Raw genomic sequence first — 13,935 nt, forward strand, 5'->3', positions numbered from 1 at the left:
AGAAGGCTGATCTATATTTTCCAGTAGCTGCTTATTGAAGTACTGCAAACAGGTGTTGTGCCCTGCATTTTAACTGTTATTGTAACTAATGTTTGCATGTGCTTGACTAAATCTTGTTGTTGGCTTCCATTACTGATGTTGATTATGTGCGGATTTAAGATAAATTACAGTTTTTTTCATTTATCAAAGGTATGACTACTTTCTTATGTGTACTGTTTTTTTTCATAAGGTGGAATTAAATGAGATTGAGTCTCGCTGTGAAGAGTACCCCCTCACTCGTGCCTTCTGCCTTCTCATTAGCAATCTGGTTGAAAGTTCCTTTCCGTCTAACCTGGGGGCAGGGATTCGCCCCCCTGGCTTTGATCCCTACCTTCAGTTTCTGAGAGATTCTGTCTTTCTTCGCTTTCGCACCCGAGCATACAGGAGAGCGGCTGAAAAGGTAATAACTTCATTGCAGCGTCAAAAGAAACGTGCTTTATGTCCAAATTGCTGCCTTGAATTTCTATGTATTACCTAACTTAAATTGCTTTCACCTCATTTTGAGGTCCTTCTTTGCTTTTCTTTCAACTCAAGCTATAAGAAACTTACTTTGGTAGCAGCTCAATCTAGGCTACTGCATGAATATGCATGCTGCCTCTGCTGTTTGATCAGTTTGTTTTGCTGTGACAGAATGGACTGGAGAATGCTGAAATGTGTGGTACCAGAATATCATTGTCAGAATAATATCTGACAAAAACATTGATTCTTAAATTTAATTCAGCATCATAGGATCTTTATTGAATGCATAAATGTTAGAAAAATCCTGTTCTCGGTGTTTGGTCCTCAGACTACTTCATATTTAATATTTATCCATAGAATTAAGTGGACATGGTGTCATTGTCTATATGTGCATATGATGACAAACACTCTGTAAAAGGAGCTTATTTACAACTACATTGCAGCATGTGAAAATTAAAAACGGCTAAATTCTGGTTAACATTGAGGAAAAGTGCACTTTTAAAATGGTTATACTGTATTGTGGTGACAAGACTGCTAATCCTTTAAGGTTCTAGGAGGTTCAGTACTCATGATACATTGTACTGTAAGTTGCCTCCCAGAGTAATTTCTGTTTCCAGCTCGTGTGAGAAGGGTTCTAGAGGACCTGGAAGTTTTTACACACCTATTTTTCAGGTAAATATTGTCTCAGAATCCACACTTTTGTTTATATTACACTTTATAAGTTTTATTATAGGCCAATATTACACACACCCAACACAAAACCCCATAGAGCCTCTGAAATAAATTACGGGACAGTTCCTCCATTCAACCCACTTCACCTCTTGTACCACCCAGAAATGCAGTCTCCAGTCCATGATGCTCCCACCATACCCCCCATATCTTTCAGTGCTTCCTGGTGCAGCCACGGGCTAGATAAATTGGTTCCTTCAATTTTGTTGAGCGGTCCATGACCTCCCCCCACATCTTCATTGTTGGAGTTTCTGGCGACCTCCAGTGTTAAGCCACGTCCCTCCTCTCTTAGTGATCAATGCACCCATCCCCACTAGGGTTTGGTACCCCTTTGGAACTCCCAACTCATCCACCAGCCCCAACAATGCAACCCTTAGTGATGCAGCAAGGATTTGGCCAAGAACTGCTTATAGGGCCGTGAAGATAGAGAGCCATGTCTGAATGACGAGACCCTTCCAAACCATGTGATAAAAATCTCCAGTGTCCCTCCGACATCTTCTACAGGCATGATCGGGAAGTTTGTGGGCTCTCGACAAGCGTTTGTGTGTAGTAAGTGCAGTGCAGGTAATTTTTTTAATTTTATTTATAAAGATTTTATTGAAAAACAAAAGTCAAAAGTAAAATGTGTATTGATACATACATGTTATGATCACAAACTCCCTATAGAATCTCACATTTTTCAAGGCAGCATTTCTGGAGTTGTTTAGTTTAAGAAAAACAACAAGAGGGAAAAAGAACTGAGAAAGAAACAAAGAAAATTACAATAACTAACCCCAATTTAGGGGGGTAAACCAGTGCAGCTCTAAAAATAAAACCTGTAATCTCAAGCCAGATGACAAGTCAAGCCTCTCTTTTCCAGCCGGGTAGTAGGCGAAATAGGGGTACATTTATTAAAAGTCCAATTTACTAAGATCTCCTTGAGTACTGAGGATAACGACCACAGTTTTGGCCCAGCTGTCTCCGGCCCAAGTCGATACATTTAAAATAAAGTGACTTCCCCTAGGGTTCAGTGACGTTGACATTTAGTGGGGCCAGAGCCCATTCCTGGAAGGTACCCCAGATATCACGAGGTCTGGAAGCCGCTGGAATCCGCTCCCAAAATGTTTCAAGCTGCTCCTGACAATGTGTAACATCTGCGACCCAAGATTTGACTGACGGTGCCCCCGCTCCCCCCAGACCACAGCAACCCTACTCTTCGCCAACAAAAGTAGCATCACCCACCAGTAGGCATTCTAGGTTCACCAGGAACATCTTTCGTGTAACCAAGTATGCCCATGAGGGGGGATGGTTTCAATCTAGGACCCAACATCTCGTTCACTGATGTAAAAATCTCTCCCCAGTATTGAGCTATCTTGAGACAATTCCATGCTAGGTGTAAGAAAGGCGCTTGGGTGGAGTTGCATCTCCAACAACTGGCATCTTCGCGCAGGCCCATACGGAAAAGCTGAGCTGGTGTTCTGTTATACCTGTGCAGAAATGTAAAATGTATTAAACGGAGCTTGTAATTCTGGGAAAGCATCTCTAGCTGGCCACAACAGAATTTCCACTGTTACTCTGTCAAAGGCGAAGGTAATTCCTCGTTCCAACCCTCAACCGATTTATGTTTGGCCATTGGGAAAGAGACTTGCGTGGCATTGTATAATCTAGTAATGAGCCTACGAGGGGACGAGTCAGCCAGCACCTGCTCTAGCGCTCGCAGAGTGGGTAGGGGAGGGGGGAGGAGCGCAATGCAGGTAATTTGAGTGAACAAGTTACAGGCGGTCTGAAATGGCCAAGGCTTGGGGTGCCATGCACGCCTCCCTCCAATCCACCTCGACCCAACCACCCCTCCCAGCGCTCCCTTAATTGGCATCAGTGCACATAAAAAGTAATTCACCAGGGTTTTAGGATTTTGTAGATCTTGGACATTTCTCCCTTGGCTACTGCAACCATAAGTAGTCAAGCCTCCAAGGGGTTATATTCAGGAGGTTCGGTAACCGCCTCCTTATTGCCTGAGAGTGCATGGCGAGTTGGGGTTATAAAAAAAAGAAGTGATTTGTGAAGGGAGAAGTCCGTTTGAAGGTCTCAAAAGGATTAATTGTTGCCATGGAGGCAGAGGGGATCTCCAGCGGCACTTGCTGGTTCCATTCTGTTCAACATAAGGCAGCTGTCCAAGACAAGAAAACTACACTAGTGGTCTTGGGGAGCTGGTGGGGGAATTGGTGCTCCATAAAGTGTGCCCACAAGAATATCCAAGCCAAGCAGTGATGCTCCAAACCTAAAGGTGGGATATATCCACCGCCTCACCACACAGCCAGTCGTTCACCACTGCAATGTGCGTTGATCAGCAGTAGAGGTGGATATCAGCCATGGCTAGAACCCGGTCATAGGTGGATCGAACACACTTATCAAAGAAGATCCTGAGAGGTTCACTAGCCCAAAGGAACTTATGAGCCCTAGAATTCATAGCAATGAACCATTGATTAGGGTATTGGAAGATCTGGAGGACATAGAGGAATCTGGGGAGAACCATCATTTTAAATTAGGCTACCCTCCCCAGCACATTGAGTGGCAATTTAGCCCATCTATCTAAATCAGTCTGGTTCCTGTGAGTGAGGGACTGTAGGTTGAGACTCCATGCTAAATCTGGTACCCATGTCATCTGGATTCCCAAGTTGCAGAATCTTAAATGCTGGATCGGTAGGACCGGGTGCCAGTTTTCGTTGTCCCTTTCACCCCAAAGAGTGATCAGTAGTGATTTAGGCTGGTTCACTATCAGTCCCAATGCTACCCTGACTGTATCGAGAATGGATATGTGGTGGGGTCCAGTGTCGGCCGGGTGTGCCATAAAGAAGAGGACGTCATCGGCGTAGGGAGCAATTGTGTCCTCTAAAGATACACCCCAGTCAGACCCCCACACTTGGCATCACAGTGTATCCCTGAAGCTTGGGGTTCTATTGCCAGGGCAAAGAGAATGGGTAAAGGGGATATCCCCGTCTAGTTCCCCGGCGAATTGGCAATCTGTGGGAGACAGCACCACTACCCACACCTGCAGCCCAGCGTACAGGGCGTGGACAGACTCTGAATCTGGCACCCAGAATCGAAGGCCTTTTTATTGTTGAGAAGCATCAGTGTTGTGGCACAGTGCAGTTCCCTAAATCTTGCCATGGCAAAGTGAACCCTGCAAATACAGTGCCATGCTGGGGATAAAGCAACACTGGTCTGGGTGAACCAGGTGGTCAAGCACATGGGTTGGACGTCTTGCCAGAATTTTAGCGTATAGTTCAACTTTGGTGCTGATGAGCTAGATGGGCTAGTAAGAGATGCATTGTTTCGGGGGCTTGCTGGGTTTCAACAGGACTATGATAGTAGTTAGGTCCTCTTCAGGTGAAAAGTAACCATGGTCAATCGCCTCAAGTAGCATTTTGAGGAGAGGGGGGTAGAGTAAGTTCTGTGATATTATTATAAAGGGGACCCATCTGGGCCTGGGATTTTGCTTGGTTTAAGTTCCATTAGAGCGTAATTGAACTGCTCTACTGTCAAGGGCCTCCCTTTCTCTGAAGGTCAGAATGGGCAGGTGAATATCTGTACTGAGGGGCTCCTCAGTTTGCGGGAGGGCCGAGCCTAGCTGCGTACAGAGACTCATAATAGATCGCAAACCTGGCAGCCACGATCGGGCCCGTGGTGGCTTGTACCCGTCCGGACCAATGATACTAGGGGCTACCCTTGCTGCTTACTCTCTGGTGGCCACCCAGTACAGCAACCTGCTTGACTTTTCTCCCCATTCAGAAACTCTGCTGGCAGAAACCTCTCCGCATCGACGGGCCTCGTCTAGGCACAGTTGTCTTAGGTCAGCCCTCTCCACTGACAAATGGTGGCTAAGAAGGTCCAATAAATGAATCGCGCTCTGGGACTCAAGCTTTAAAATCGAGCGCTCCAGTTTTGCTATGCAAGCCTGTATCTCCTGGCTCTGACCCCCAATCTGAACCCCTGATCTGGGAGCCCGACATTTATCCATCCATCCATTCACCCTTTCACTCATGCATTCATACAAGCTTTCACTTATCAGTTTATCAATCCATCCATCATTTCTCTCATTCATCTACCCATTTACTCGCCCATCATCCACCCTTTCACTTATCCATCCTTTCACTGATCCATTCATCCTTTTACCCACCCATCTACCCTTCCTGCCATACATCAATCTATTTACCCTCATCCATCCTTCCGCTCACTCATCCATCCTTCCGCTCACTCATCCATCCTTCCGCTCACTCATTCATCCATCCTTCCGCTCACTCGCTCATCCATCCATCCATCCTTTCTCTCATTATCCATCCATTCACCCGTTCAATCATCCTTTCACTAACCCTTCCATCCAGCCATTTACCCATTCCTTCACTTACTCACTCACCCACCCTTTCACATTAATTATAAGCTGAGCCTTTTTCTACTGAGTTGCCGACAGAAGAGACCCATCAAGAACTTAACCCTCCCTGTAGATCCTAAAGCAAATGGTGGGGTGGGGGAGGGTTCACTATGCCCCTGCACATAGGCAATCCGAAAACTTGGAAGTCATAAGTCATGCATGATGCACAGTGCCAGGACATGAGGTGCCTGTGACATGGTGGTGTTTCCAGGGCTTTAAGTGGGATGAAAAAACTGGGGGTCTCTCCAAGGGGCGTGTCTGATGTAATTAAGGGCGTGGCTTAAAACACCATCGTTAAAAATATGAGCTGAGCGTAATGTGCCGCCTGACTGGTATGTTGCTGTTTCTATCTTTGCATTCAACAACATTAGACCTACAACAAGCCATGACTATTGGCCTTGTCAATGTATATTAGTTGCATAAAATATATAAAAAAGCAGCAACTGTGGCTTCGTTGTATATAATATAACCAGCTTTGGCATAGACAATAGGTCTCGCTTTTGGGACCTTATAAGCATTTAGTTATGCAGCACAATATCCTTGGTGCAACAGCATCAACTGTTGTTGCATGGCTAAACACTTATGAGGTCCCAAAGGTGATACCTATTGGCTCTGCCAATGCTTGTTTAAATTGCTCTATTTAAAGCCCTGGGAACCTTTCTGCCTACCTCTCCCACACACACATGCAGCTCTCTGCGCTATTTGTCACCGGACCCCAACAGCACACAAACACACGCATGACACACATAACAGACACAGGAAACAAAAGAAAGGTACCATACCTGGAAACACTGAAGCCGTCCGGCAGAAAATAAATGTCTGAAGATTCTTTCCTTCTCTGTTTACTCAAATTTAATGTGCACTCTCTCTCCCCCAAAGCAACATTTGCTCCTGCCGGAGCCAAACACTTTAAATCTGATCTTCGAGGCCAGGAGCTGTGAAGCCCTGCTCGGCGAATAAGATTGATCGAGCCACGGTTTTCCTTCCAGCTTTGTTAGAAGCAGAATCTATAAAATTAAGGGCCTTGATTTTTTCGTTCGAGTTTTCATTTTTAATGCCCCTGCGTTTAGATATTAAATAACCGGGCACTTTAGCGTGTTTTCTATAAACAGAGGCTTGGATTGCAGGTATCCTATGTTGCATTCCCAGGTATGGCTTTGTTGTGTCTGTGGACTAAAAAGAAGCTAGCCCAGAAAGCACAGAGAGGATACATGTGTGAGGGGGAAAATGTCTCTTCCTGGCAGTCAGAAACAATGCGAGGAGCCTGCTGCAGACAGAGGCAGGGCCAGCCTAGCCTGTAGCACAAGAAACGCAAAAAAAGGAAAAAAAAATGTATTTTCTAAAAGGAGTGCCTGTGTGTAAAAAAAAAAAAAAAAAAAAAAGTGTAAATAAATCCGCGCATGGGGCAAAATGAGGCGTGCCTTCCTGGCTTTTTTTGTATCAATCACACAGACAGTTGCCTCTTTTGATTAAACCCCAAATTGTAATTGGGCAGCGGCAATCATGTGACAGCCAATTCGGTCCAATTTCAACCTTGTCTCCATGAATTCAATAGTTTAATGGTAGCACGGTCCCCATACAGCTGTAATCGGTGAATTAAAAAAAAAAACACACTCGCCGAGATTTTATGAAAGTTTTAGTACTTCTGATTATTAATTGTAGTGCACAAGATAGGACTGAGGGGATGGCTGCCAAGCAGTATAGTGCAGTGTGTCTGTGACTAACCTTAGATTTGGAACATTATTCGAATTTGCAAACCATTACAGACATTTCCTCAACTCTCATCAGTGGAAGAGGGTATTTGAAAACGTATTCCCAAAGTGTGGAAAAGGTAAACATTTGAGGCTTTATCGTGAACAAGGACATGGAAGCAACTACTCATGCTACTGGAGATCGTACAGAAAACAAAAGGATATTTTTGAATGTTTTACCCCAGCTTGTACATCAGCTCAAATTTTCCTACCGTGGATGCGAACCATGACACAGTCGGGAAGATTTTTTTAACACGTCGTTTTTGAAACATTGAAGGTTTTGAAATAAAGCAAATTGCATTCTGTTTTACCGCCCACGTGTTCTAGTTTATGGCATATTACAGAGGACGTTAAACTAGTAAAAAGGAGTGAAGTGGTCTTGGTGCTTGCCAGACACAGGAAGAATCACAACAAAAGCACGGGTGCTTGAAAAGTGCAGACGCGCGCGTAGCCAGGCTAATTGCACTTAATGAGGCCAGCAGAGTGATGAGATCTGTGGTGGGGGAGGGGGAGGGAGAGGGAATTGAAGCGCGGAGACAGGCACGCAAAGCGCGCCCCCGCGCATATGCACTCAAGCCATGGCAGCATCTGGTAGCACTTTTTAAGTCTCGCCTGAGACAGCGCTTTAGCGCTGCTCTCCTGAGATCTTTTGTAAATGGGGGATCTGGAAGTGCAAACGAGTGCTTTCAGGCCTCCAAATACAGTGCATGTGCACCGGGCGCGCGCTTCATTTGGCAGCCTGCACACCATTTGCTTTCACTTTCGCGGCCGCTTTGATGTTTGATCGCGATCACTTTCACTTTCGCCGCTTGTTCTAAGAGAGGCTCTGTAAGGTGGAACGGCACCTGATCACCGCGTTTATCTTTACTACCCCCAGCCACTTCCATATTGAGGCACACATCACTTACAGTCAACCCATTGTTCGCAGTACAGTCTAGTACCTGTTCCCCCCCCGCAGATTCTGCTCCACTTGTCTGTCAGCCGGCCCGGCGTAAGGCGGCAACAATGTATCCTCACTGGGGAAAGTTTCGCCGATCTCCATCTGTTCGCCTGATCCGGCTCTTGCCGAGTCCGCCGGCGTCACTGCCGAAAAATATTCCATCAGGGTAGGCTGCCGGAGGTTTCTTTCCCGAGCCTTGCTTCCCCCTTCATTACCAGCCTTCTGACTCACAACGTTGCTGCAGTTGCCGCCATTACCGCCGGTGCCGCCGCTTTCTCCCGCTTTCTTCGATAGCGCTCAATGGGACTGCACTGGGCCTGGCACAGCCGTGGCCAGAGATGCTGGGGCGGCAGGATCCTTCTGCACATCCTTCGCATCTTTCTGGTGTTTATTCACTCTTGGCGCCATCCTGCTAACGGCGATCACACACCGATAAAGGAGGTGGACTGCACAGCTAATTTCCGAAGTCGCTAGCCTCACGGATGCTGTCAGATACCGGCTTCGGCACCGCCGTGAATTGCGGTCACTCACCCTGCTTGTTCATCATCTTGACTCAGAAATAAATTTACTTCAATAAATAGCCTCACACCCGCCCCACGTTTGTGCTCTGTCTTCAGATGTGTGGCGGGGGGCACCGGGGTGCACGAGTTAACTGTGAACAGTCCTAAAGAGGATTGGCGGGGACTGTAGCATCTCGCAAACGATGAAACATGCTTTTGAACTGCCCGAATGCTTTCACTTTAACCCACTAAATCCTCTTCCAGCCCCAATGCCCTCACTCTTCAAGTGAACACATGTGCGGTACTTACCCGATGTTCAGCCTTATAGCTGCTGTTGATGTTTTAACGGACTCATTTGGCCATTACTTTAGAACTAACGAGTCGTTAATAACCAATCTTGAGGTGGAACATATTCTACGAGTTGTCTTGGAACGGGAGGTTTGGCAAATTTGTAAAATTACCTCGGATTGGAGAATCGGGGGCCCCCTCATCTAATCATAGGGCGCTACTCACAATTCCCAAGTGCTATTGGCTGTGCATTCCGCACGTGACTCTGTCCTCGATTGATGCTGCCTGTCGGTGTTTTGGCTTGGCTACCAGAGGTCTTCTTGAGATTAGTTGGTTACTTACCGGGCAGTGGCAGCTTGTTTCATTATCATCTGCCCTTTCTGACGTAAGGAATGTTATGGGAGAAGGGGTTTTTTCTTTACTCTATCACGCCTGTTAGCAATTGACAGGCAGGCCCTCTTAGCTTCTGCTCAAGTTGGGACTGACAGTCATATGCGGCGTGACCGGAGCCGGGAAAAATGCGGGTGACCGTCCTCTAAGTCTCATGTGGTTATTCTGTTGTTGCCCGACACAGGCTCGATTCGCACCCTGCAGTGTACCTTGACCGCTCCACAAAACGTTAGAAAGTGTGTTAAACTTAGGTTGTATGACTGTCCAGATCCCATTTCTCATTGCACCCACGCACAAACTGTGTTCTGTATGTCACCGATATGCAAGTCTTATTCAGCATGGCACCCGTATCACTGAGAAGCTTCAGGAGCAGGTGTGCAATGGTAAACAATGTGTATTATTCATCGATCATCTTTTTGGAGTTTCTGTGATAAAGGACATGTTTCTTTCCGTGGAAGACAATAATATAAAGCCCTATTTCTTACCCCGTCAACCTGTTTAATTTTAGAATGCAATAAGTCCTAATGGTTTTTTAATTATATTTTGACATTTGAAGAAAACAATCTTCCGTCTTTTAATTTTGACTGGCGGTGACCCGTGAATTTCAGTAACCAAGAATCTTGTGAAGAGAGTGCCATAAAGTAGACCGCTGTTCTTCCCCGACCCGCTTCTCTCCAGAGGCTACCCTGGGAACGCGCGAGCACGCGATTTAAAACCATTTCAGCATGTCTGGTTTCAGTCGTGGGTGCATGCCCACAGTCCTGGCGTGATTCCGAAGCGCCGAGCTGTTGGCGCTAGCTTGTTTCTCCGACAGGTCATACAAGCATTTGCAATGCAATAGCTCTCCCATTTACGTGAGTTTGAGCTATTGACATTGCAAATAACTATGCCTTTTATTTTTGTTTTCGTTTTAAAAACATAAAGAAAAGGGATTGTCATTTACAATGCCAATAGCTTATACTCGTTTAACTGCGAGACCTATTGCATTGCAAATGCTTGTTTTTTACCCCTTTACTAAAGGTCGAGCAAGCAGCGCATGCGCTGCTCTAGGCTCGACCTAAAAAATGCTTCAGCTCGGCAATGAGGAGAATGTGTAAGAACTATAACCTCTTCTTTTTAACTTCTTTCGGTAGCTTCTTTTCATGAACTGGCACATAGCAGCATGGGCGCTTTTGTGCATTTCTTTTGTACCTTTCTTCCATCTAACCCTAACCCTAACTGAATGCCCTTCCCTAGACCGAGGCAGGAGGTCACCACATGCTGTAAAGCCCTGACTGGCCCCTTGTCACTATGTATGTGACATTCAGCCGCATACAGAATGACAGTGGGCGGGTTGGGCTGCTCTTGTGCGAGGCGGCCCCATCAGGGAGCTGAGTCTTCTCCATCAGGGAGCTGAGGCCTCTCGCAGGGGAACAGCTCTGCTCCCTGCAAGGCCCAAAATTACGGATAAAAGGCCTCCATAAAAGGGATCATCCCGGACAACGGACAGCCGGATGGTCCTTGCAATTTACGGATGGTTGGTCACCCAACCCCCAGAATTGTTGCCTTAAGCCTCCCAAAGAATCCCCCGGGAGTCGACTGAGACGCAGTTTGTGTCTAGGAAAGCCTGAATGTCCGTCTCCAGGGCTTGTGCAAGTCTTCGATCAGTCAGAACCCAGGCGTTGAGATGCCACAGTTGTCTCTTCCCGTCCGCACGTGGTCTTATTACTGTGTATAGAGGAGGTCAGTGGCTGGAAAAGATCTATACTGGAGAGCGAGCCCCGGGCTGCCGATGCATGTGTATATTCTCGGACTGTGGGATTCAAAACCGTCGCAGACCGTGCTAAATTTGTAAAAAAACGAAGTGCCCTGGCTTGAGGTTTTTCTCAGAAGCTTGTTTCACGCGCTGCTGAATTAGGGGGAGATGGCATTTGATTCAGCTATCTTACTTTTGCATATTCTTTTCATCCGTGCTTTCTACCTTTGTCCTTGTTTTCCTAGCTTTCTCTTCCTTCTTCTTTGCTCCTTTTCTGCCTTTTTATCTTGTTCTGCCCCAGTCCCAGATGAGTTGTAGCGACACTAACTTCACCACCGGCACAAATTAAGATCTTGAAAATGGGTTTCCTCATGTGTGGGCCTTGACTTTAGCTCTCACCGCCTCGCTTCCACTTTGTTTTCAAAAGTAAGCAACCCTCAATATCACTACAACCCGCAATTATGCAATGGAAAGATGCACACGTTGCTACCAGAGATAAGCTTGTATTTGTTATAGAAAGACACTGCTCTTTAAATCATGACTTGGTGATGTTTTTGGTTATAGCTGTTAGCATCATTGTTATGGGTTCTGTGCATTTTATCAATATTGACCATATCACCTTCAGTGGCAAAACGAAGCTTCTAGCAGCAAAGAACAGGCATAACCTATACTGTGGTACCTCTAGGTAAATAGAGTGCAAAAACTGGCAATATGTTAATGGGGCAAATAAAGTGCATCATTGTTTTATTTTGGGGAAGCAGAATTTAATCTAGTTCTTCCACTCTGTTAACTGAAGCCTCCCAAAGCAACAAGGGAGCCCACCACAATCAATCAATCAATCATAATACTTGTATAGCGCACTACTCACCCGGAAGGGTCTCCAGGCGCTTGGGGGAGGGGGTCCGCTACTGCTCGAACAGCCAGGTCTTGAGTTGTCTCCTGAAGGCGAGGTGGTCCTGGGTCAGCCGAAGGTGGATGGGCAGGGAGTTCCATGTCTTGGCCGCCAGGTAGGAGAAGGACCGGCCTCCGGCGGTGGCTCTTCGGATGCGTGGTACGGCGGCGAGGGCGAGGCTAGTAGATCGTAGCTGGCGGGTGGGCGTGTAGAAGGTCAGGCGGTCGCTGAGGTACTTGGGGCCCAGGTCGTGGAGAGACTTGTGGGTGAGGAGCCTGAACGTGATCCTCTTGTTGACGGGGAGCCAGTGCAGGTCCCTCAGGTGGCTGGAGATGTGGCTGCGTCGGGGGATGTCCAGGATGAGTCGGGCGGAGGCGTTCTGGATTCGTTGGAGTCTTTTCTGTAGCTTGGCTGTGGTCCCGGCGTAGAGGGTGTTTCCGTAGTCCAGACGGCTGGTGACGAGGGCCTGGGTGACCGTCTTCCTGGTTTCGGTCGGGATCCATCGGAAGATCTTGCGAAGCATGCGAAGGGTGTGAAAGCATGATGAGGAGACGGCGTTGACTTGTCTGGTAATTGAGAGGGAGGAGTCCAGGATGAAGCCCAGGTTGCGTGCGTGGTCTGTTGGCTTGGGAGCGGTGCCCAGGGCTGGGGGCCTCCAGGAGTCGTCCCATGCGGAGGGCGATGGTCCCAGGATGAGGACTTCCGTCTTGTCTGAGTTCAGTTTCAGGTGGCTGTTCTTCATCCATTCGGCGACGTCTTTCATCCCTTCGTGTAGGCTGGTTCTGGCGGTGTTGGGGTCTTTGGTGAGGGAGAGGATCAGCTGGGTGTCGTCGGCGTAGGAGATGATGTTGAGGTTGTGTTGGCATGCGATGGCAGCAAGGGGTCTCATGTAGACGTTGAAGAGGGTGGGGCTGAGTGACGATCCTTGCGGGACGCAGCAGATGACTTCGGCGGCCTCGGAACGAAACGGGGGGAGGCGGACTCTCTGTGTTCTTCCGGCGAGGAACGAGATGATCCACTCCAGTGCCTTCTCTTGGATGCCGGTGTTGCTGAGGCGTTGGATTAGGGTGTGGTGGCAGACAGTGTCGAATGCTGCAGAGAGGTCCAGGAGGATGAGTGCCGCTGTTTCTCCATTGTCGAGCAGGGCTCCGATGTCGTCGGTGGCTGCGATGAGGGCGGTCTCAGTGCTGTGGTTGGCTCTGAAACCGGACTGCGAGGGGTCGAGGGAGCCGTTCGTCTCGAGGAAGGCGGCAAGCTGTCTGGTGACGATCTTCTCGATGACTTTGGCAGGAAAAGGAAGGAGCGAGATGGGGCGGAAGTTTTTGAGGTCGGTGGGGTCCGCAGTAGGTTTCTTCAGTAGTGCGCTGAGCTCGGCATGCTTCCAGCTCTCCGGGAAGGTGGCGGTGTTGAAGGAGGTGTTGATGACGTCTCGGAGTTGGGGTGCGATGGTGGAGTCGGCCTTGTTGAAGACGTGGTGGGGGCATGGGTCGGTTGGAGATCCGGAGTGGATGGTGTTCATCGTGCGGGCTGTGTCTTCGGTGGTTACCGTGGTCCAGGTGCGGAGGGTGGCTAGTGGGAAGTAGTTGGAGTCCAGTTAGTTGTAGTCTACCATATCCTGAAGGGAGGAGGTGCAGATCTCAAATCTATAGTAAGGAGCAAGAATGGAGGATGGGACCAAAGCGAAGCTGTGTACGATCCACCACCTATTAGGATGACTGAGCTTCTCTCATTTTTATCTGACAGGACAAAGCATCCTGGAACTTGTAGTTTCAATTGTAGTGTTTTACTTACAGGCCTATAACAC

General features: G+C 47.7%; 1 protein-coding gene across 1 annotated transcript in view; it reads left to right on the forward strand.

Annotated features, from left to right (window-relative positions):
• Positions 1 to 13,935, forward strand: part of NUP205 (nucleoporin 205) — an 839,084-nt gene that overhangs the window by 253,589 nt on the left and 571,560 nt on the right. The window contains exon 15 of the mRNA XM_085651995.1: positions 230 to 439. Within this exon, the coding sequence (XP_085508121.1) occupies positions 230 to 439 (210 nt within the window). The remainder of the gene's footprint in view (positions 1 to 229; positions 440 to 13,935) is intronic.

The sequence above is a fragment of the Triturus cristatus genome, chromosome 4_1 (assembly GCF_964204655.1).
Source record: "Triturus cristatus chromosome 4_1, aTriCri1.1, whole genome shotgun sequence".
NCBI lineage: Eukaryota > Metazoa > Chordata > Amphibia > Caudata > Salamandridae > Triturus > Triturus cristatus.